Source organism: Branchiostoma floridae, chromosome 14 (genome assembly GCF_000003815.2).
Source record: "Branchiostoma floridae strain S238N-H82 chromosome 14, Bfl_VNyyK, whole genome shotgun sequence".
NCBI lineage: Eukaryota > Metazoa > Chordata > Leptocardii > Amphioxiformes > Branchiostomatidae > Branchiostoma > Branchiostoma floridae.
This window is the reverse complement of record NC_049992.1, coordinates 9581423-9603723: the sequence shown is the minus strand read 5'-3', so window position 1 is coordinate 9603723 and position 22301 is coordinate 9581423. Positions and strand designations below refer to the sequence as shown.

Genomic DNA, 22301 nt, shown 5'->3' with positions numbered 1-22301 from the left:
ACGGGGAACACCTCGAGAAACATGCAAGCCTTTTTGTTTGTCTTACAAAAATATCCCCATAAGTACTCCCAGAATAAACGAGTTCATTGGTCCGATTGTTGCCATGACGACGACATACAGACATCGGTAGACGTTCTGACGTACTAGTACTTTGTTCTTTGTCCTTCTCCTGACGTCATGTCAACAGTTTGAAGTGGCCGCTCAGGTATGTCGGGAATGTAAAAGTACATATATTGATGTAAGAAACCTCCCCTCATGTTGTCAAAGGAGTGACCCTAAGATTGGAATGATAAATACTGATTGTACAGTACTATGTTTGTAGCCAATAAAGTCCAATTTTTATACCATTTGAATGTGTGCTATATTTGTGATAACTCATGATCAAGAATCTATGATAGCATACAAAACAACCAATATCAAAGATATTGGGGAAATTCATGTTTCTAATGGTTATTTTCAATTCTATAGATATTTGTTTCACTTCGGTGCATATATACATTCCATGTATAAATTCCAGTCATATATCTTTATGCACATTTCACGTACCTATGCCTGTTCCCGGTTTTTATTCATCTGCTGTGCGCTTGTACATGTACATGTGTTTTGATTATTTTGTGTTAAAAATTACTAAAGGGGAAATAAAAAGAAAGACTATTCTCAGGGCGCTGTACTAAGGCCGATCCATCTGTTTTCGAGGAAGGGTGAAGAATAGATAAAACTACAAATCGTGAATTTGTTTATTTGTTTTCTCATTCATTTCTCCCCGTGCGAGAAGTAGTATGGTCCAATATATTGAATTGTCTAAAACTGGACAACTGAAAGGGTACTCAATAAAGTGTGCATGCTTTATCATTCTCATCTTATCTATACCATTCCGAACTAGAAACCTTAACCAGGCCCCCTGGGGACTTATCAACAAACTTCACCAACGTTACCTGTGCAGTTAATTGTAATGTGTTAACGTGATAAAATCTGGATTTTATTGTACTTCAATAATGTATACGTACACAATTACAAGGGATAGGTCTATTGCATTTTAAGAACGGTGATAATGTTTGTCTTTTCTATGTTTTGCTCATTCATATTTTGTACCTTAAGTAAATACAATTGAGACGATTTTAAGATTTTGGCATTATTGACAGAATCTTCCTGTCGATAAGAATTGCTTGGCACTATCGACAAGATATCCTCTGTAATCCTCTTAAGCGTAGCTACCATGAGGATATATAGTTTTGTTGAATGGTGCAAAATTAAGACTTACTAGCATTCCTGGACAAATATAAAAAGTGGATGTTTAAAAGGAAAAAAAAGGAATCACTACTCTACCAACTGTGTCATTGCACCGATTCTTCAAATGGATGTTTACCGATTTAAACACCCATTTAAAATCGATCCACCAACCCCTCCCCTGTATGCCTTGTACCAACGTCCCTGTTATGCGGGTCGAACAATGTGACAAGGATTGATGTAACTTCTGAGATGGAACAATCCGACCTTTGTACCTGCTGAGACCTGGTCGGGAAAACTCTGCAAACACAGTACGTAGTCTGTGGCGATGACAAATTTGCGAGGACGTGCTTCTTGGCGTGCCCTTTTGAGTCCACAGGCTACAACGGTTGGTAGCTTGAGACTATAGTGTGTGTTAAACTGTCAAAGACACTGGAAGTTGGACTTCACATAAGGTATGTTTCCAGTTTGCTTGTTGTGCACATGTATACACGTGTTAGGTGGGTTGTCTACATGGACCTACAAACATGTACATGTGTTCATATTCGTCCTGCATGCTAGTTCACAGTGTGTTATGTACAGTGCATGCACCGTACGCGTTTCAGTACAAGGCATTGTCAGTACACAAAAGTGTACCTACTAAGAATCTCAGTACCTTCAGTAGACAACCCACTTTTTACAAACCAGATTGCCTTGCGGCGTTTAAAGGTGGGTTACTTAGATATCTTTAGACCTGTTAAACATGTTATTCGCCAGCTGTCGCAGTCCATATCTTAATGTATAATCTATGACATTTAGGCACTCGTAACATGGCCAATCTTTAACGCCTTATCACGCTATCTGTAGTAGTTGGAGTACAACGCGACAGAATAGTACAGGTGAGCAAATTTCAATATAACGTAAGCATTCTTTGTTGGGCTCTGGAAAATTGCAAGTGAAGGAAGTCATTTTCCTTAATAGAACTCTACCACTCTTCGTCTTTCTCTCTGTCACTTGTACCTGTACCTCGCTTGAAAGATTCATCATGATTGAATTTAAGACCAGTGTAATTCCCAATTGGTTCCATAATAACCATAATTAGCAACCTGTTGCCATTTAGAACATTTACAGCTTTTTTATCAGTACAATCCTCCGGAACCAGCCACCAATGCAGTAAAACTAATCGCCAGTAGACTATGCCTTTAAAAACGCTTCGGTTCGATCATAAATCACGAATATTACCGAACAAAGCCCGAGTCAACTTCCCGTCATGTTTCGTGGTTGTTCGGAGGCCGCCATTTGTGCCCGGCAACTGTACAAGGCCGGTAACTGTTTGCCCTTTAGGTACTCTGTTTGTCTTGATTTGTCCCAACAAACGCCATGACGCCCGGTTTAGAGTGGGTAAATACTGAAACCCTCTGGAGGTACCATAAACAGGGGCAGATCGTCCAGCTGTTAGTAACGTGTTGTGAAACAAGACAGACATATGTATTACCCCCTCAGGGGCTAGTGTTACCTTTACTATTCAATGATACCTTACAATTACAGTCTAGACGCAAGTGTTGATTGCCATCTCCAAGCAGATGTAAGTTGTTTGCTTGGTTCAGGTTGTTTTGATTCCTTGATTCGTAAAGTACATAGGCAATTAGTGAAAAAATGTTTCGTAAACTTCTCCATTTTGTAATGAAGAGAAGATTGACTAAGTGCGACATGTTACTAACTGACGAACAAGCCACTAGAAAAATGTACTGAAAATGCTATGTACAAAGTTACTGTAAGCCCATTAGAATATACAATCGCTTGGAAAAGTGGTTTTGATACCGAATGCAATAATCAGGGGTTGAAAACTACGCATACAAACTGAATTTCAAAGGAACAATTCCTTCGTTGCACTGTTGTTGAAATGTGTTTACTTTCTCTATGGATTTGGGGTTTTCGCTGGAGGTGAAACAACACCCCTCCTCTGTCCGCCCAATGGTTTCGCCCACCTGACACAGGTGCAATAACTTTATTTAGGGCAGAGACAGGAAGTGCCATTCTGGTACATCCGGTAATATCCGGCTGAACAGTTCCTGTCACAACCAACCTCTAAAAGCGTTCTTTGATCCCAGCAAGGAGATAAAATCCCATTTACGTCATGTGATTTAAGGAATAAATATGTAAACTTTCTGGTCTACAGGTATGTACCGTGATAGTCAACTTGAAGACTTCGTCAGACAGTGGCTAGAAGTCCACGGGTAACCAGGACTGCATATACAGCGTACTAGCATCCAGGTACAGTGGTTCTTTTTCTCATTTTGTTGTACTACTTACTCTGAAATGTATTTTTCTGTTCAGAGTACCCAATTTTTAGTATTATAGTACGTGTATTACTTAAACAGGCTATATAGATACATATGCGTAGCATGATTGTCATATCATATCATAGCAATGTTATAGTCTCCAGCAGACTTCACTATGAGCGAGAAAAATTCTAGAATTGATAAAAATGAGGAGATTCATTGACCAGAGGAATGCGAACTCTAAAATGCCGAACTCTGAAGCTGTTTTTCATTGTGTGCTATTCAACAGACTAGTATACGATGCCTGCAAAATTCAGTTATAAAAGACATAAAAAAGGTTGCCTTTTCTACCAGATCGTACATTAAGTTCTGATTTGCATCAATAACGAAGGTTTTCCTTTTCTTTAGTATGTCAGATTGTACTGTACGCTTAACATAGCAGACTAAGGAAGTCTGTTTTGAAATATAAGGATTTCATCCTTTGTTGTTTATACCATATAGAAGAAGGATATAGGTGTATTTACTTCCCGATGGAGTTCATAAAGTTCACGTACACAGCCCCCCCCCCCTCCTCCTACGCCGAAACTATTGAAAATGCAAATGAATGAAATAGCTATCACATTTCTTTTCTTTTAGACAAAAGGTCAACCAGTTCAGCTTTTACCAGCATTTGTTTTGTTAACATTCCACTTATTCTGATATTTACAAAAGAGCCAACTAATTAAAAAGAGGTCCTTTTCCCACGACAACCTAGTCACGACATGCACATAGGTTGAACGCTACACGGCATACTTATGGGTTTAGTCGTGGCTCGATTCGCACTAGTGCCAGTCTCCAATACACAGTACATTTAGGATAATACTACATGGAATACAATACAATACAATACAGTACAATACAATACAACGCTATATTGTCAGTCAGTCTATACATACTAAGACTCTGTGCAACTTGAGGAACTACACGACAGTGAAAACTATTTACTTATAAATGTACAATACAGAATACTGCTAAAGCACCCCCAAAGTAATCTTAAGAGCGTCAAGTAACATGGTTATAGCGGTACCCCCTTTCCACTAGGACGGCGCATTCTTACGCCGCTCTTTCGGTGACCTAACATTCCTTTCAACGAACTGTGTAAAATCGTTTTGTTGTCTTTTCTGTCACACATTTAACGTTATGTTTTGTTTTGTATGATATAGTCTGTGCAACGCAAACTCCGCTGTCCAGGGCTGTAACTGGCTCCTCCCCGCGGGGTATCGGATGTTGGGCGGGCTGCTATAAGCGAGATTTAATCAGTCTATGTATGATACACCAAGTATGAAATCGAAGGTTACGCGCAACCGTTTTAGGTCGTAGTGAGAGTGCAGCGCGATCCTTGTAGAATGTATTATAATTAGTAATACGCTTTCATATTCGGCATTGTACGACGAACATTCCCGAGTAGAAACGATGATTACCGATGATTTATCGTCGTCCTACCGATTGTCGTCGAACGTGAGAAGTGAAGGGACGAGTTGCTTTCGTCCCACTAGCTAATATCCAAGCAGATCCTACGATAGCATAAGATAGTATTAAAAGCTGGCAGAGGAGTGAAGCCGGCCTTGGAGTATGTATGCTCCGGTGCCCGTCTGACTCCCTTTGGCCGGTGGCTATACTCCTTGGCCAGCTTTCATACTTGGCTGAGACGATCTTGGTCAAGACGTCTCAGAAAAACCTAGTGTAAAGTGTCTCGCATTTCTATTCGGCCAGCCGGGAGTCTGGTAGACACCGCTTTACATTGGGTTTTTCTGAGACGTCTTGGCCAAGACCGTCTCAGCCAAAGACGTCTCAGCCACAGTGTAAAGAGAAATTTAGGGGTCTAGATCTCAAGACGCGATTCATGCTGTGAGCCTTGAGACCACTCCAGAGGCAGACTCAAGACGCTCAGCGGGAGTGCCAAGACGCTCAGCAGGAGTGCCAAGACCCATTTTTACTGTGTAAAAATCGCGCAATTCCGTCTCAGAGCATGGGCAATAGGCCTCGGAATTGTTGTTGTTGTTGTTCTGCAACAAAGAGGAAATACAGTACAGTGGTGCCACGCTCAACGAAACTGGCACTCAAGCAAGACGTCTCAAAAAAAAATTATGGCAGCATAGGATCTGCTTGGAGATTACCACCAGCAGCATTTCACGGCCATGACTCACGGAGATAACCTTTCACGTTGTTCCCGATAACCCCAGCATAAACACTGTCAGCAAATAGAGATCAAAGGATTTATGGGGTGGGGTCAAAAACAGTATGACAAGAATTTTGTATGTCATTCATTGTTCTGTTGTTGTTTAAACAACGCGTTGTACGTCTTTTTAATGGCTTTCCTATATACCGATTCCTATCATTGATTTTCAAGCAACAATAAGATTCATTCCATTGGTATACACGATTGAGTGATAGACCTTCTTGGAGCTTATATATTCTGTCTGGGGTGTCCGGTCATATCCTATCAAATACTCAGTAGCTGTGCAACTTGGTAGCTGTGTATTCCTCGTTGGAAATTACTCAGTAATGCGACCCATATATGCAATGAAGAAATAGCGTTATTATTTTTCCTCTCTATACTTACGTCAAACGGGTAACAGTACCGGACCCAATGTATGTTGACAGAAATTACTTTGCGTGCAGCCAAAGTCGGCAAACAGACGCCGACTTTACCACACACAACGACGTTCTTTCATACCAGAAGTTGTGGTTTCCAGTCTAGTCATTCCCTGACTTCCGTCTCATGTTGCAGCAAAAACCACAGGTTGGCCACGTAACAGACAGGTGGATGTTTGCCTCATTTACGACACATCAGTTCCGCTAGTTTTGCGTCAGTCGGTGAAACAGTACTCTATCTAGGCTGTGACAGGTGTATACTTTGCGCAGAGTTCGGATAAGGTCCGGTAACATTGTCACCGTACAGTATAGGTGAACGACAGCAAGCTTAAGTTGGGAGCTTTCTTGGGATAGTACAGGTACAGTGTCGTACAGAATCCAGCTGTGACGGAGAAATCCTGAAAGGTTGTAGTCATTTCTTTGTTGATTCTGTCATAGTCTTGCTGAAACTACGACGACAAAAGAGTTTCAAGATTCAAAGGAATTCTCAGATTAGATTATCTGTTAGATTAGATAGGATGATAATTCTTTTGATGTCATTTGCGATTGATAGATGTTGTATGCTTTTGCATTGAAACCGTGTTCAATTTTCGTTTTAAATGAACGAGCTGTCACTGTCCATGGCCCAATAGAGCTACTCTCTTCTAGATCTTTTCTGAGAGGGCTGTTAGAATCTGTAAAACTCCATCTATCTTAGAAGACATTGTTTATCTATAACTGATAAGTATTCATGAGAGCACTAATGTCTGTCATTGTCATTCATGAATACTGAACAGAGAAAGAAATCACCGACGGCCTTTAATGATGTATTGTCTTCGATACAAAGATGACAGATCCAAGTTTTCAATAAAATAGGGTTCCTTAGTTCGATCTTTCTATAATTTTTACTAATGGAGAATTAGACACAGTACTGGTACGATGTATGTTGTGTCATAAAACGCAGTTACAGTCCATGTTCGTCTATGTTGTATCAAAGTGTCTAAGTGGTGAGGTATCCAAATGATTGGCTCTTTTGTTCAATCAAGTCGCTGGGGAGAATACAGCAATTAAGTACTGATCGATGTACTGTTACGCGAAGTGGTAAAACACGTTTCAGTCGAGCTTTAATCCGGCCCAGGATAGCTCACAAAAGAAAGCAGAACCAGTTGCGTTTCTGTGCCCCACTTTGACCGGTTGTGGAGCACGCGGATACAGACAGTAGTTATGTGCTCAAAAGTCTTTCCTGTGCCCAGTTTTCGCTGGCGTCTGTCTTCAAGATATGCCATGGCCAGACAGGTGTGTGTTTATATAAGTAGCTTCTTCTGGGGTCACCACTTAAGTAGCTGATTGTGGTACAGTGAAGTTACTCGTATTCTGTTGTAACTGGGAGAAGTACTACAGGCACTGTTCTGTTACATGGCTTGTCATTGTACTTATCAGTAACAATATTCATGTACGTACCCTTTGATTGTCTAAGCTTGTCCAGGATTCAATGCTTAGAATACATACTGAGATACGGTAAGTTTCGAATTATTTGTTATGCACGTGTGTGTGTGTGGTCTATTGGCTGCATTGATTAAGCATTTTTCTGTAACATCTGACATCAAGGTGTTCTGTCTTTTTATTACATATATCACATCCAAGTGACATAAACCAGATTTTTTTTCTATTCTAGATTTTATTAAAGCTAACCAATTGTCTCGGGCTACGAACCGGCAAGAGTAAACGACATAACATCGTAGAAACGTTGCACATTGATAAATGTAACCTGCGTCATTATATGTATCACTATTGAAGAGAAACTACGCAAAGGAAAGAGGAAAACCACCTCCCATAAAGGGTCCGAAATTCCTAAGCACCCACCCGGCAAACATAGATGGTGGTAAACACCCTTGTATGTGATCTAGACTGCCATGTGTACCGATTACCCAGCTGCCTCAAAATAAAAACATTGCTCCAAACCGGGACACGAGTTCTGGATACCACGTGATCTGAGGCCTGTACCATCTTGTGCCCGGGACACAACAGACTATAGCTAGATGTATAAGCTCCTTGATAAGATCTAGACATAGGGCCGTTTTACTGGCCGCCAGAGCTTCTCGCTTCCAAATTGGAAACTACTTAACGCTCGTTCACTTTTATCCGCGGGGTAACCTTTATCCATTGTTTAAAAAAAAGAGTATTTGGGGATATCAGGTCGACGGACGCTGGTCTCAAATTGCGGTATTTTGTAAATATTTCAGCTTAAAACCACTGCTCATCTGATATAGGTTACCCCATGGATAAAGGTGAACTAGCGTTTAACTTAATAGTATTAAAGATAGAACAAAGAGATTTGATATTGTAATTTCTGAATACCAGGGTCCAAATTATCCATTCTTAGCCTCAGCATCACAGAAACAACCTCTTTTGACCTTTGATACAGCGCCTTTGACACAATTGCCTCGGATAAAGTAGAGTTTGTTTTGTTTTAAACAAAAAAATGCGGTTTTCCACTTACGAATTCACCCCGGTGTCAGTCTAAAAATGCGAAACATGCATTTCTGTATGGCAACAAACACTGTGATACAAACGAAGAGTACAGGGCATTGAGGCTATATTTAGAGATAATGAGCTCCTAATTACATACTAGTAGTCTTCTACAAGTGAATCATTGTAGTTTGTATATCCACAGTTTTCCCTGTCAAAGTACCCATGTCAGCACGCCTAGAAGACTATCTTTACACTGTTTATGTCACGCCTTGCCACTAGCGATTTGTGCGCATGTACGGTTGGCTTGCGCTCTTGAGTTTAGACCCTCAGCAGGTTGGGACATGGGTTCACTTGTGGGGCACAAAGAACGCCCATTCCTCCCCCATTCCGGTTATTCACATGGAAATATCTCAGGGTAACGGGGCACGAAGGGCTCTGCTGTACGGATAAACAGTTCTACTGATTCAGACACAGACAGGCCCTCAGTGCTATTGAAAATGTTCGTTAGGAAGGACGATTCAACAAGCAAGGTTTCCAGGTTTTTGCCTGACTGGGTGAAGCATATGCATGGCCAGGACAAGGAGAGACAGGTAAAAATATTGGCTATCTTTGTTATTTCTTGAGCCTTTTTCATCATATAGTTTATGCTTGTGTTGAAACATTTTCAAAACGAGAGTTAGTCGGTGTAGATCCTCGGTAGAACAAATAAAAAATGGAGATTCATTTTAATTCTTGGCATGTAAATGTTTCTACCATATAATATATCTATTGTATAATGTTATATGAAAATTTCATCTGCCTTGACATTTCTGGAATGTCTCTGATGTTTCTTAAAGTTACAGAAAAACTAGAAAAAAAGAGCTCAAGATTTTTCGATGGATTTCATGATTAGCTCCGAATCTTTGATGTTGTGCTCGGCTGACTTCTCTGGTTAATGAAGTTTTGTAACTGGTAGAGTGCGCACAGCTGTGGAGTGTCTCTCTGACAACAACAAATATTTGTCCGGACAAACATTACGGGTAACAGAACCGTTCGAGTCTTTCACAATGTGAGCTGCTGTCACTGTATACGCATATACCGCTTTCACTATGTTTGCCTCTTCTTAATAAGACTTTCATTCATTCATTTAAACCACTTTAGGCATCATTGGGAGCGCTATATTTCCTGCTTTGACGAACATGAGTGCAAATATATCTCAGAAGTGCATATAGATATAGCTAGCAATGGACATGAATGGTGACAACAATGAGAAAGGTATAACTGTGGATATTAGCCTTAAACCTTTAATCTTCCTACATCCAGAAATGTGTGCACGTATGGCTGTCGCTTGCAAAGCTTTAATCACCATCTCATGAGGGATAGGCTCACACAAAGGCCGTACGTGACGTCAACAAAGGAGGGATATCACAAACACTGTTTCTAACGTTGCAGGGCATCATTAGTATCACACTGGAACCGATCTCCTTTGCAATCCCTTATTGAATTACCAGTTGAATACCGTTGGTAATGTTATTTAGATTTGGGAGGGTCGGGGACAATGCTACTCTGTGGGTAGGGTATGGTGTCTACGTTACAGGTAACCACGAAGGTGTAGTGAAGGCGTGGGAAATAGGCCATAGTATCTTACTCATGTGTAACGGGATACAAGAGCTTAGAGCATGGCATTGATTATTATTACAAGGAAGTGTAGGTGCAAGCTGGTTAGAAAATAAACAGCCTTTTTTCTTCTTGTTATCCCATTTTTTCAGAAGTTGCGATGTTAGTCTTTCATGTGGCTAAACGGGCTAAATATATAAAATCTATCCACCTTTTAATCAGAAAATGTGATCTGATTATCCAAAATATGCCTTCTTGGACCAAACCGTATCGTTCAACTTCTTGCTTATGTTGAATTCCAAATTAATCTTTTTCATCATTGCATTGCGCAAGACATTTTAGACTCGGGAAATATGTTTTGCATTAAATTTTGTAGGACAGTGGTTTTTGTGACTTTTCGTATGGTTACAGTTCATTTGGTAATCCTAATCCTAAGAGCCCACCCTCGTATGTGACACAAGAATACAGAATAGTCTATTCACGTTTTCTGTAAAACCAAAATACAGCCTTGGTCCGTCGCTGTTTCTCTTTCTCAACAATCGCTGACCCTAACTCAAGGAACAAAGTAGCTTGAAAGGACTTAGTAAAGGCTTACTACAATGTTCACAAATAAGGATCTCACAAATAAAAAGGAAAACTTGGGTCATGAGTTCTATAGATGTTCCGCTTGGCAGAAAAGGGTCGCTAAGTACAGTGAAATACCCACTGAAAGCACCATTGAGTTAGTCCTATAACCAGTCATTAGAATATCCCCAAACAAAGGCTGTGAAAGGTCAAGCCGATTAGAAATGAAAGGAAAAAATGTTCCACCCTGTCTGGTCGATTTACGCTCAATCTTTAGAAAATAATAGTATTGAGAACAATCAGGTAAAAAGTCCAAACATATCCTAACATGCATTCGCATAATTCTACCGAGTGCCATTATACCGCCACCTCAAAATACTTTGTTATAGAGGCCTTCTCAAGATTGTCTGCAACACCTAAATATCTGAATTGTATTAACGTTACATTCGGTGTTATGATGTTATGATAGTCGATGTTACGTCTTATTTTAGGAATAAACATAACATGGTGAATAGGATTCGAACTTCTGTAGGTTACGGCTGGCAAATAATACTGCAATGTATTAATGTATTTTTGTGTGAGCTCGAGTCTTCCGCAAGGCTTCCTCATCAGAAATGAGTATTTCCTGAATCGATGATGGTGCTAGTTTTAACATACACATTTCTTACTGTGTTATGATATACCATTTCTATGTATTGCATAATTTGTTAACACAACAACTATCTGCCGTTGACAGACGGTAGATGCCTCACAGGCGTGCGTCGATCATCCGTGAACTTTAATTCAACATTTACCCACGCACAGCTACACATATGTTTGGTGTGCACTTGAGCCGGTGTGTTCGTCGCCATATTGGATTTCGAACCAACACACTCCTCCTGTGACGTCACGATTGTCCCCGTCCAGGATATCCCGTATGTAGAATGTTGGAGGGTTGGAATGCCACTTGTGGGTCCTCTCGGCACGTTCGGATCAATAGTTTTGGGGGCTAAGTAGGGGTTATAGCCGGCATTTCGTGACCACGGCGTGTAGTACCTACCAGGCAGTTAGTTCCTAGAAGTTCACAATACAGCCATGGTGGTCTCTGCATGTTGGGGCCGTAGGGCCTTACTGAACTTTAATAGACCCTTCAAAATACAGGTAAATAACATCTATATGTGTTTTGTATTATATTATTGAGAAGTACCTGGTGATTGTCGCTTGTACTACTAGATAACGGTATACTGTCTGACTCTGTGTCGTCTCTTATATATTTTGCTGGTTGATTGTCCTTTGTCATGATCGCTGAACTCTTGATTGTGTTCATCATCATAAAGAATTGCCACATAATCGATACTAATTGGTAACTAAAGACTACGATCGAAAATTATTTTAATTACGTTATATGTTATGCATATTAGTTGGATTTTGTTAGCCAGCTAGATTTCAATTGTTAGCTAGATTTTTATTGTTAGCTAGATTTTTATTGTTAGCTAGATTTTGATTGTCTTTCAAATGGTTGATATTTGTAACTATTCATTTATTCATGTATTTCTGTCTTACTGTTTCGCAAACCGATTTTTAGAAAGTGTTAGAGATTGGTACTTTATCAACAATTTGAGGATCCGGCCACAATCCTCGTGCGACTGATTTACGTCAGCAAGGTCGTAGATATGTCGTACGACAGTCGTGGGTGTGTCGTACGTACGTACACTATCAAGGTGTCTTGTGATAGAAAAAAGTTGCCACACATCCTTGTTTACTGTCATATCTATCGAATAGCTTCGCTAGAAAGATCCACGACACAACTTACCAAGCTTTAGCTTGAGTTATGCATGGCAGAAAAACAAGGGTGATGTAGTGGTTATGGTATTGAATCGGCTGAGAGACTTGGTTTGACAAATTGTCCACTAGCACGACGAGTGCGCTTTTGGCTGAGAAATGAGGCGTGTCCCATGGAGGATTGAACGGTCAAGGACCTTGCATGGGGAACGTTCAGATTTTCAAGCTAAGCTCCACCCACATTTTTATACCATTGGAATGTAATGGCTACCACAAAAATTATTTTACGAGTCAACATTACCGTCAAAGTCGGCACATGTACGTCCATACATGTAACATGAGATGACGTATGGTTGTAGAACGACCTTGTCGACTATGGAGATACTAATCGCACTTGAAGCTGGGTTTACAGAAGAAAACAATCTGCCCACATCTACTTACATCGTAAATATGACTGTCACCAGTGAAAACTTGTTTGGCTTATTTGTGTAGTATGTGGGGAAGGACAGCAACCTCAAGCCAACCGTTCACACTTACGCCACATCTTCAGAAAAGACTGTTCGGCTTATTTGATTTAATAGACGAAGCGTTGTTCTTCCGCGACTCTAATATCACTTCTACAGCTCCTACACATTCCGCACTGTGTTTTCAAGTGTGGGCTTTCCGGGTCATATTGAGCATATTGGGCGCGGTGAAGGACTAGGTGGCTAATTCTTGGAATGCCTCAAGCAGCTGTCAATGACCTCCTCCATTCCTATACAGGCTTTTAACTTTCCCTGCACTTTTCTGTTCCAGTTGAGAGGCTTGAGGGAGGGGCGTCTTGAGGGCATTCCTGAGGAGCCTGGGAAGAAGACTAAGGGTCGTCCTCCAGCCATGACTGAGACTTACGACTCGTTCCCAGCCTCCGTCGACATGCGGAAGACAACTTCGCCAAAATCAGGGGGGCGAAGAAGAGAATCCATAAGCCACACTTTACAACTTGCCCTGTCACAAACTCGGCCAGAGTTGCCACTTCTCAGCCACCCCGTTGCTCTGTCAGATCTGACGTCACCCGATCAGCAGGGATGGCTGTTTTCCGAGACTGACGGCACCAGGTATTGGTGCGTGGTTGCGGACATGTTGTTCTGCATGTTCGAGAAAGAAACCTCCGAACAGGCCGTCAAGGTTCTCGTCCTACCGGGATATGACGTCAGAGCTCTCACGTTTCAATCGGAAAAAGTGCGCGAAGAGCCGCACGACCATGACGGCAAGGAGAACGACGATAAACAACAAGACACCCTCAAGAGAGCGCGCAGCTTGACGACATCGGGAATGGGAAAGTTCCAATTCCAACTTTCGTACGAGAACTTCGAAGAGGCAGAGTTAGTGTTCAGTGCAGAGAGTGAAGCAGAGGTGCAGTCCTGGGTGGAAGCGCTAACGGCGTCTTCGGAACTCGATCCAGACTTTTTCACGGATTCAGGCACCGAACAAGATGGTGAGAGTTCAGAAGAAAACGCAGTCTCTAAGCTAAGCGCGTACAAACCGTCGCCAAAGCAAGCTAGGAAAAGAATGGATCTCGTCAACCAGCCTCATAGCAGTAGCAGCGATTCTGAGGATGATCAGCGGCATGTTCAAATCGCACCCATATCCTCCTTGCAGACTCCCACCAAAGACGGAGCGAGTAGGGAAAGCAGTCCGGGTGCGTCGCCGCAGCTATCTCGCAAGGCTCTACACTCTCCAAAACCTAAAGTATTGTCCAACCTTTTCGGCAACAAGTCTCCAACGCTGCAGAAGAAAAAGAAATTAGGAGTTAACATTGTGCATAAAGTCTCCACGCTTAAGGACAAAGTGACCGGGCAGCTTGTTCGATCAAAGTACATGAGAAGCGATTCCAACACGAAACTCGAGGATGCAGTCATCTCTGGGCAGTTACACAGAAAGGGAAAACTGTCATGGTCCAAATGTTACAGCGCTGTGAGCGGCCAGCGGCTCTACTGCTACAAGTCTCATAAAATGGACAGCGAACCAGACGCGGTAGTCTCGCTCGCAGGCTCCACGGTGGACAGTTACGATACAGAGAAAAGACCACATTCTTTTAAGATCACCGAGGCCAATGGCAAGACAACGTTCTGGTCTGCAACGGACCCAGCCGAACTGAATCGGTGGACGACAGCACTTAAAGTTGCAGCATATACAGTTGAAGAAAACAGTAAGATCTTGCAAAACAGTTTTTCAAGTAGCTCGGGCTCCGAACCCCAAACCCCGAGTATCATCATATCACAAGAAGATGACGGCTCTGGTGAAGACGTTTCGGACAGGGACTTAGAGGAGAACCAAAGCATCTCTAGATTTAGATATTCAAAGAAAAGCTTCCAAGACAGCTATGGAATCTTCGAGAAGCACCTGCCTGGACCTAACAACGAAGGGCTGCTGTTGGTAGACGACAGTGATGAAAAGTCCAGTGCAACGGTAAGAGAAACTCTAATATGATAAAGTTTAACTGTGAACTGATTTATGTATACCTGTGCTCTCCAAGCAAACGTTGGATGGCTTCTGAACACTTTCCCATCTATTGTATATCGGAAAGCGTAGCAAGTCAAGAAAATAATATTGTAACAATTTTTACACCCAACCTCTGCTTGGAGTGTACATATATGTACCAAAAGCTATCGTGCTGTTTTTCCCTGAGAATGTACTTCCAAAAGACTGAAAGCATCAAAACACGAACATCGAACGACCTGCGCTCTGAGTATGAAGCTCCCTCTTTTGTCAATACATGTTCACAGCTACAGTTGGAATATGAGTAGAATTCTTAAGCTTGCGTGCAAGAATTTCATCCAATGTTACCCTCCCAACAACCGCCAGTAACAGCTATTTTAAACAACTCCATGAATGATTTACAGGGTGACGATTGGACGGGGATGTTTGCAGCTGACTCGGAGGACGATTCCGACACGTCCGATGATGACGACTCCGCGGTAAGAACAGACGTTTTTCTTAAGTATTTTAGTCAGTTATAATTACATGACTAGTGCCTTACTACTGGTCTTGACTACCATGGTGCAATACGACGAGCATACTGGTCGGTAGAGGGGGGTAGAGATTAACTTTTCATTTGAAAGGCCGCGAGTTCAAACCTCGACCTGACCATACTGGATACTTTAAATGGCCTCTACTGTTTTGCCTCCTGTTCTAAGTGTTCTTTGTGGGACAAGGGCTATGTTATGCATACGGAATGTACACCACCCTTACATGTATACAAGAAGAAATGCGTGGGAAGGATTATAACATTCAACTACGTTACATTTCACATGCAACGCTCGAGATTTTTTAGTTGCTGTGGGCTTTAAGTATTTTCACTGTAAGATATCAAGCAATGATATCAATAATGCAATGCTGTTGTACTCGATATGTTTACCATTAAGGCTTGCCCCATATCCTTTACCAGCATTTAAAGTTGCAGCCTCACCATGCCCCCCCCCCCCCAAAAAAACATGATCTGATAAATGAAAGACGTCGTCACCGACTGGATAATTTGATATGAAACGTTACTGAACTCATACTTCACAATGTATGGCCTTTTTTAGTTCCACTTCTTCCCTTCTATGGGTGATTGTCCCACCAAGTGAAACACTAAATGCAGCCTCATTTCTTACACACACACATAAACACGTTAATTCTACAGAGGTTTATTTAATATGAAGTGCCTGCCAGTGTTTGAGAGGGCGTGGATGGAAAGCTATTTTGTGTTTGTGAACGAGTTAAAAGTGTTTGTGCTCTACACAATCACCGGACACGAATCGATCCAAACTGGCATGTAGACCCGTCAGATTCTTACGTCCCTACGTTACCACGGACGCACCTTGTTCAGGTAGACTACTATACAACTACTTCGACTTGACGTTTCAAAATCCACCGTTAAGTGTTTACCGGTAAGTTTGTTAGACAGGTTTTTTAATCAAACTGTATGTTCATGTAATAGTTGATGGCATCAGCCATTTGAGTAGACTTAATATTTAATTGACATTTGATACATTCGATAGAATTCTTCTGAAATGCTCTGTACAACCTACACATTCTAACGTTTTGTGTGTGTATTTGAAAATGTTCAGGTTGCATTGTGACTTTCAGTCTCATTATCACTATTGAATTGTTCTTGAATGTTTGAAATAATTTCGAATTCTGCACTGTACTTTTGTTGCGCCATGTCCTCGTCTGTACCAGACTACCTGGCTGTAAAATGTTCCATTTCACTGAATCTTACAATTACACACGTACGTTCGTAGGCAGTTATCACAAATGAATGCTTCCTTGATTGGATTCAAACAATTAGATTTACGTCTTAAGAAGCACATGAGTACAAAGACCCTGTTTTCCTCAGTTCCTGGTTCTGCCGATAACGAGAAACAAGAGTACGTGGGCTTCGGTTGGGGACCTACCAGTCGCCATGGCGAACGAACACGGCAAAAAAACGAGAACCCCGTCCGGAGACTCTGGACTCGAGGGACTCAATCTAGAACACGGCAGGAGCTGGGAATTCCAAGAGGGTGAGTTATATACTTTATGTTTCACTTAAACTTTTAAAAAGGCATTAACTCAACTGTACATACACGTATCTTGTACATTGTAAAATGCGTCCTTACCACCATAACACATATTTACCATTATTTATTAGGGAATAAAGAATAACTAAAGAATCTTACAATAGATTGAACACTTTGTTCTACAATATGTTCACTGTCTGTTCATGTTTAGTGTTGCCATTTGCAATTCGTCTTTGGGAATGAATTAAATATCAAATCAAATATTATCATGATAAACATATCACAACGTTGATACTTCTACATTAAGCAATATAATGATAATGATAACTTTATTTCACAACATCGTACAAGGTGCAAAGTATGACATCTAATGGTACATAACTACTGTTTTATAAGCCTAATCTATCTAAATAATATATGGACACATTTTATTTCCAAATGTTCATTCAACAAAACCGAAAGAATCACTCTGTTTAGAGAAGACACAAAGACTTATCCCAACTTCCTCACATTGACAGACGAACAGAAAGCCAATTTTCTCTTGAAATCGCAGAACCCACAAATTTTAGAAAAGGTGGGGCTTTTCGTCTCCCTCTGCTTTCAAAAAAGAAGTCAAACCCAACCTGTTTAGAAATAGCAAACACTGGTATTACAGTGGAATATTGTTCATAACTGTCCATTGTCACTTGTATATCTACTATGTTTATACCATGTACTTGCAATTAGCCCTCGGTCACGAACTTGCAAATAAACTTCTTCACTATAAACGACACGTCTATCCAATAGGTGTTGCTAGCAAACATGACTATCAAAAAGATCTTAGACACGTTGAAGAATGGCCCACTTCATTAATCTAGTATTACGTCATGTCTGAAACTCCTACAATCACGACATCAATGACAAAGACTAATTTGTCCACAGGCGGTGACACGTCTGGATCAGAACTGGAGATAAAATGGCAGCAGGAGCTGAGAGAGTTACAGAAGCAGCAGCTGCTGGCCGAGGTGCTGGCACAGAAAGAACAGATCCTACAAAAGAAGGTAACAGTCTCACAGTAAAAGTTAATGCCTGCCGCATATTGCCTAGTATTGGCCCCACAGGGCCTAGGGTTTAACATGACGCGTTATGTATTGTAAGAAAGTTTACAACTCACCGACTTTGAGCCTAATGTCTTGTGTATTTTCAGATTTTTGCAAGTCATAACACTATACCCTATGTAAGCCTAATCTGCTCCCTTCAAGTGGCATATTTTTGGGATCGGGAAGTCGCAAAAGGCGGATTGAAGTTTCCAATTTTAGTTGATGCGTGTGGTAACCATTCGCAGCGTGCCAGTGAACACTTTCCGAACAGGTTCTGATGTCTTCATATACATGTAATAGAATCAACAACTGATTCATCCTCTGTTGTATATCAAAACCTCATTTTCTGACAAAATTTCTTTTTCGACAAACAGAGCGTCCTCCCCTCTCCTGTTGAAGTCGAGAAGAAGAAAGAGGAGATCACCGCTAAGTACGAGAGGGCCCAGGAGGAAGAGGAACTCCGAGCACTGAGGAAAACAACTATCCTGAACCAGAGAAGAAACTCCGCTCAACTCAAGGTGGACGGGATCACCAAGTAAGTGCTTAGAGTTAGTCTCTACAAGATTCCGGAGTGGCCGAATAGTAATAGGGGACTTTGGCCAAGTTAGGAATGAAATCCTCGTAGGGGTTAATTTTCCTAGGAGTGAACTGACCGGCCGGCTGGATAGACTGCAAAAGACTGAAATCCCATGGCACAACTTATTTGTCCCTTTTTGGCCAAATTCTTCTCTTTTTCATCCAGCTGACACGTCTGCTTGGAGACTAGTTAAGAGTGACAGCATTTACTGAATCAGAGTCGATTCCAAGTCGCCGAGAGGGTTTTCAAATAATAGTTGTAATATAGTTTTTAACATGTTGGAAATACAGGATAATATTCCATAGAAAATACTTATAAGTCTAACAATTACTTATCTCAGATCTATTAAAAAAGGTTTCGAAAATGTTCGAAGTGTAGATAAAAAATTTACTCTAATCATTAAATGCTGATTTAAATCGGGCTGTTTTGGATTTCAAACAAGACAGATGTGGAAAACAGAAAATGTTTGAAAGTATAATCTTCTTTTGGCATAAGAAAAATGTCTAATCTGCTAACGTTAACGATTTGGGCTATGAGTGAACATTGTTACTGCATTCCGCAAGGAGGCGTTGTGGCAAGGAAGCAGTCCTAAAAGTGACCAACTAGTGCCAGTAGTGGAAGCTGTTTACTGGATGCATGATCGATGGTGAATCGGCCGATCCCATAGCCCCACCCACCTCCTTCAAAATAAGAAACAAAATACAAATATGAATATTTGATTGACATGTAACCACCCTCGAATTGTGATTGACAGTCAGGATCGGTCATGAACGCCAATTGAGATGACTTCGAACCGCGATCGCCGTGCTTTATTACATTTTACAAGGGAAACTATTGTGTTACTAGTATAACACGTGGTTTGTATCCGATTTTTGTAGGAGATTGAATCTACCTAATAAGAGCCCTAAGAGCAAGCTGAAAGCAAAGGATAACGTCGAGACGGAGGCATTGACGAAGCAGCTGAACGAGCTGAAGTTGAGGCAAACAGAGCTGGCGAGGGAACTCACGGTCAACGAGACACACAAGGTCAGTATACATGTACATGTACTTACACCAACAATAGGCTAACACGGTCTAATGCTATAGAGGCAGGGATAGGTATCGGAGGGAAACGACACAGAAAATTTATGTAAAGGTCCGATACATGTCAAGAGGATCTCTTGACAAGGGATTTGGTTAAAGAAAAATTCGTAGGCCGTTCTCAAAAGCTCACGTCAGCTTTTCTACCAACGATAGAAAGCGATAACAACGGGAACGTTTTAGAAATGTTTAAACTTTAACATTGTTTAAACAAAGTTTACATACAATTGAATTTTAGCTAAATTTAGTTAAGCAAGAGGTTCTTAATGACCACTCAATGTGTCTATGTATTCCTAGTCTCGAATGTTGTATGTACGTACGACACATTTTGCGGAAACTAAGTTGACCATTTCTTTTCCTCATCAGGCGGAGATGCTGCAAAGTTTAGAGTACAAAAAAGAGCTCGAGCTGCGCATCATGGAACAGGAACTGCGCGTGCGCAGTGACTCTCTCGGAAACCATTCCCTCAGGAGCATCGACGAACAGTCGGACCCCAGCAGCAGCCCGGTCTTCCTCAGGAAACAACAGTCCTTGGACGCGCCCAAGAAGACAAGCCCATTCGGAAAGCGCAAACATCGTTCGTTGGATGCCAAACATGGCCGTCCACACAACCGAATATTCGACGCCCTCGCTAGTCCTCTGATGTTGAGAAAGCAAGCTGCTGCGTCAGCGAAACACAGGACCTTAGATGAACCAATCACAAACGAGAGAGTAACGAGAGTGGACCAACCAGAGGGCAGCTCTGAAGTAGATGCAGCACAGGACTCGAGTTCGGAAGGATCAGGAGGGATCGAGAGTTTGCAGAAGCCAAGTCTTCCAAGTCCGTCAAAATCTCCAAGGTGAGTAACGTTATTTGACAACGCCATATCAGGCTATAATGATATTACGATATCTATCAACATATGATGATATCACAACATTCTGTTGTTTGTATCAATCAAATAGGTAAGAATAAGTTTCTATGGTGTGACTGTTGTTGACTCCCATAATGATCAAGCATGACACATCGAAGTATTGGAATGGGAAACAATTATTTTCGTGCTTAATTTTTTCAGGAACGTAAGGAAGAAGCACCAGTCGGCTATAGAAACCAGAGACGTAAGTGAAGCACTCGGTCTCCAAGGCGACAGTGACGTCAGAAGACGCTCGAACACGGACCCAGACCGTGACGTCACAGAGGGCATGAAGGACGGCATCAGCGCAAGCGCACTAGCTGAGATAGAGGTATACCAATTTTGATTGAAAACGAAAAAAAAGATGATTAGAAGTTACTTTATGTTTAGTATATGTCTTAATTGCTGCTGATTTACGCAGTTTTAGATAAGATAAGTTTGTGCCCTTTAATTTGTGTTTAAGGCTTCATCCTTTCAACTACTTAACATCTATCTGCAGTGGAGTAACAGCTTGTTTTGCCTCCCTTGGAGAACGTTTTATTTTAAGAAAAATAAAAACACTAGAAGGATTTGTTTGTCTCCTTACTTATCATACACGAAATGTAGTATTAAAACAGATTATTGCACCTTCCTTTTTCGTCTTTTCAACAGGCGTTTGAAGAACTCATCAAAAACTTCTCATCAACATAAGGGGAGCTGAAATCGACGGCCATCTAGAAGGATCTGTGATTACTGTGTGACACATGTGCAAATCTCATCTCTTTTGCAAAGAAAGAGTTTATGCATCGCAAAGAGAAAATCTTTGCTATTTATGTGAACGCACAGTTGAGACATAAACATTTATTTGAAATGTGAATTTGTACTGAATTTGTCGGCTGATTTTCCACAGGTTTACTGCTTGTGAAAAAATCCACAGAGGACCTATCTGACTTATATGCATTTGTCTAAACTAAAGGGCTTTGAAATTTACCAAAATAGATATCATTAACTAACTACCTAGCTTGGGAGGATATGTTGTACAGAATAGATCTATAGTAGGCTCTGGCAATGGATAATGCCATTATGACATTAATATTCAAAGTTATTGTACGTTATACGGTTTGTAATATGCTACGTTATCACAAGTACGTTGTGTACATGGGAGAGTTTTTTTTTACAAATTGCTAAGATACTCCAAATATCAACAGCTTGGAATCAAATGTTATCGCTACCGTATCACAAAGTGTCTCTATATGTGTATAGCAAGTTGTGTACAAAATGATGCCTCATACTGCAATAAAATCCTGTTGAAGAAAGCAAAGTTGTCATATAAGAAATCGAATAAGATCCTCAAGTAAATGTTGGGGTGAGATATGTAATCTTTTTTTGTGTCCTTAATCTCCAAGCAGATCCTACGGTAGCATAAGATAGTATCAAAAGCTGACAGATAGAGGAGTGAAGCCGGCTTCGGAGTGTGTTTCGCGGCAAATGGACACCTCTTGGCTGACTACACTCCTTGGTGAGTTTGGTACTTTCTTATGCCATTGTAGGATCTACTTGAAGATTATGTTTCCTGGCTTCCCTGACACTCTCTCACCCGATACAAGCAGATGAACAGTTGGGTAAAAGGCCAACGTTGATTTAGGAAAATGGACAATGTCCACACATCTCCTTTA

General features: G+C 41.1%; 2 protein-coding genes across 7 annotated transcripts in view; both read left to right on the top strand.

The window, feature by feature from the left end:
• The window catches only part of LOC118430097 (calcium-binding mitochondrial carrier protein Aralar1-like), a 6851-nt gene extending 3404 nt beyond the window's left edge, over positions 1-3447 (top strand). Inside the window, exon 4 of the mRNA XM_035840807.1 lies at positions 3386-3447. Coding sequence (XP_035696700.1) covers positions 3386-3447 — 62 coding nt within the window. The remainder of the gene's footprint in view (positions 1-3385) is intronic.
• LOC118431098 lies at positions 1546-21946 on the top strand. Of its 6 annotated transcripts, XM_035842204.1 has the most exons (11): positions 1546-1682; positions 3386-3480; positions 13290-14942; positions 15377-15451; positions 16855-17020; positions 17939-18057; positions 18471-18631; positions 19552-19699; positions 20120-20592; positions 20809-20977; positions 21298-21946. In XM_035842204.1, exons 3-11 carry the CDS (start codon positions 13368-13370, stop codon positions 21334-21336), a joined length of 2925 nt encoding a protein of 974 aa, XP_035698097.1. In that variant the 5' UTR covers positions 1546-1682; positions 3386-3480; positions 13290-13367; the 3' UTR covers positions 21337-21946. The 6 variants fall into 6 exon arrangements, with proteins under 6 accessions (XP_035698097.1, XP_035698100.1, XP_035698099.1 ...); XM_035842207.1 differs by lacking the exon at positions 3386-3480; XM_035842206.1 differs by lacking the exon at positions 1546-1682 and having other exon boundaries at positions 3245-3480.
• The last annotated feature ends 355 nt before the right edge of the window (positions 21947-22301 follow it).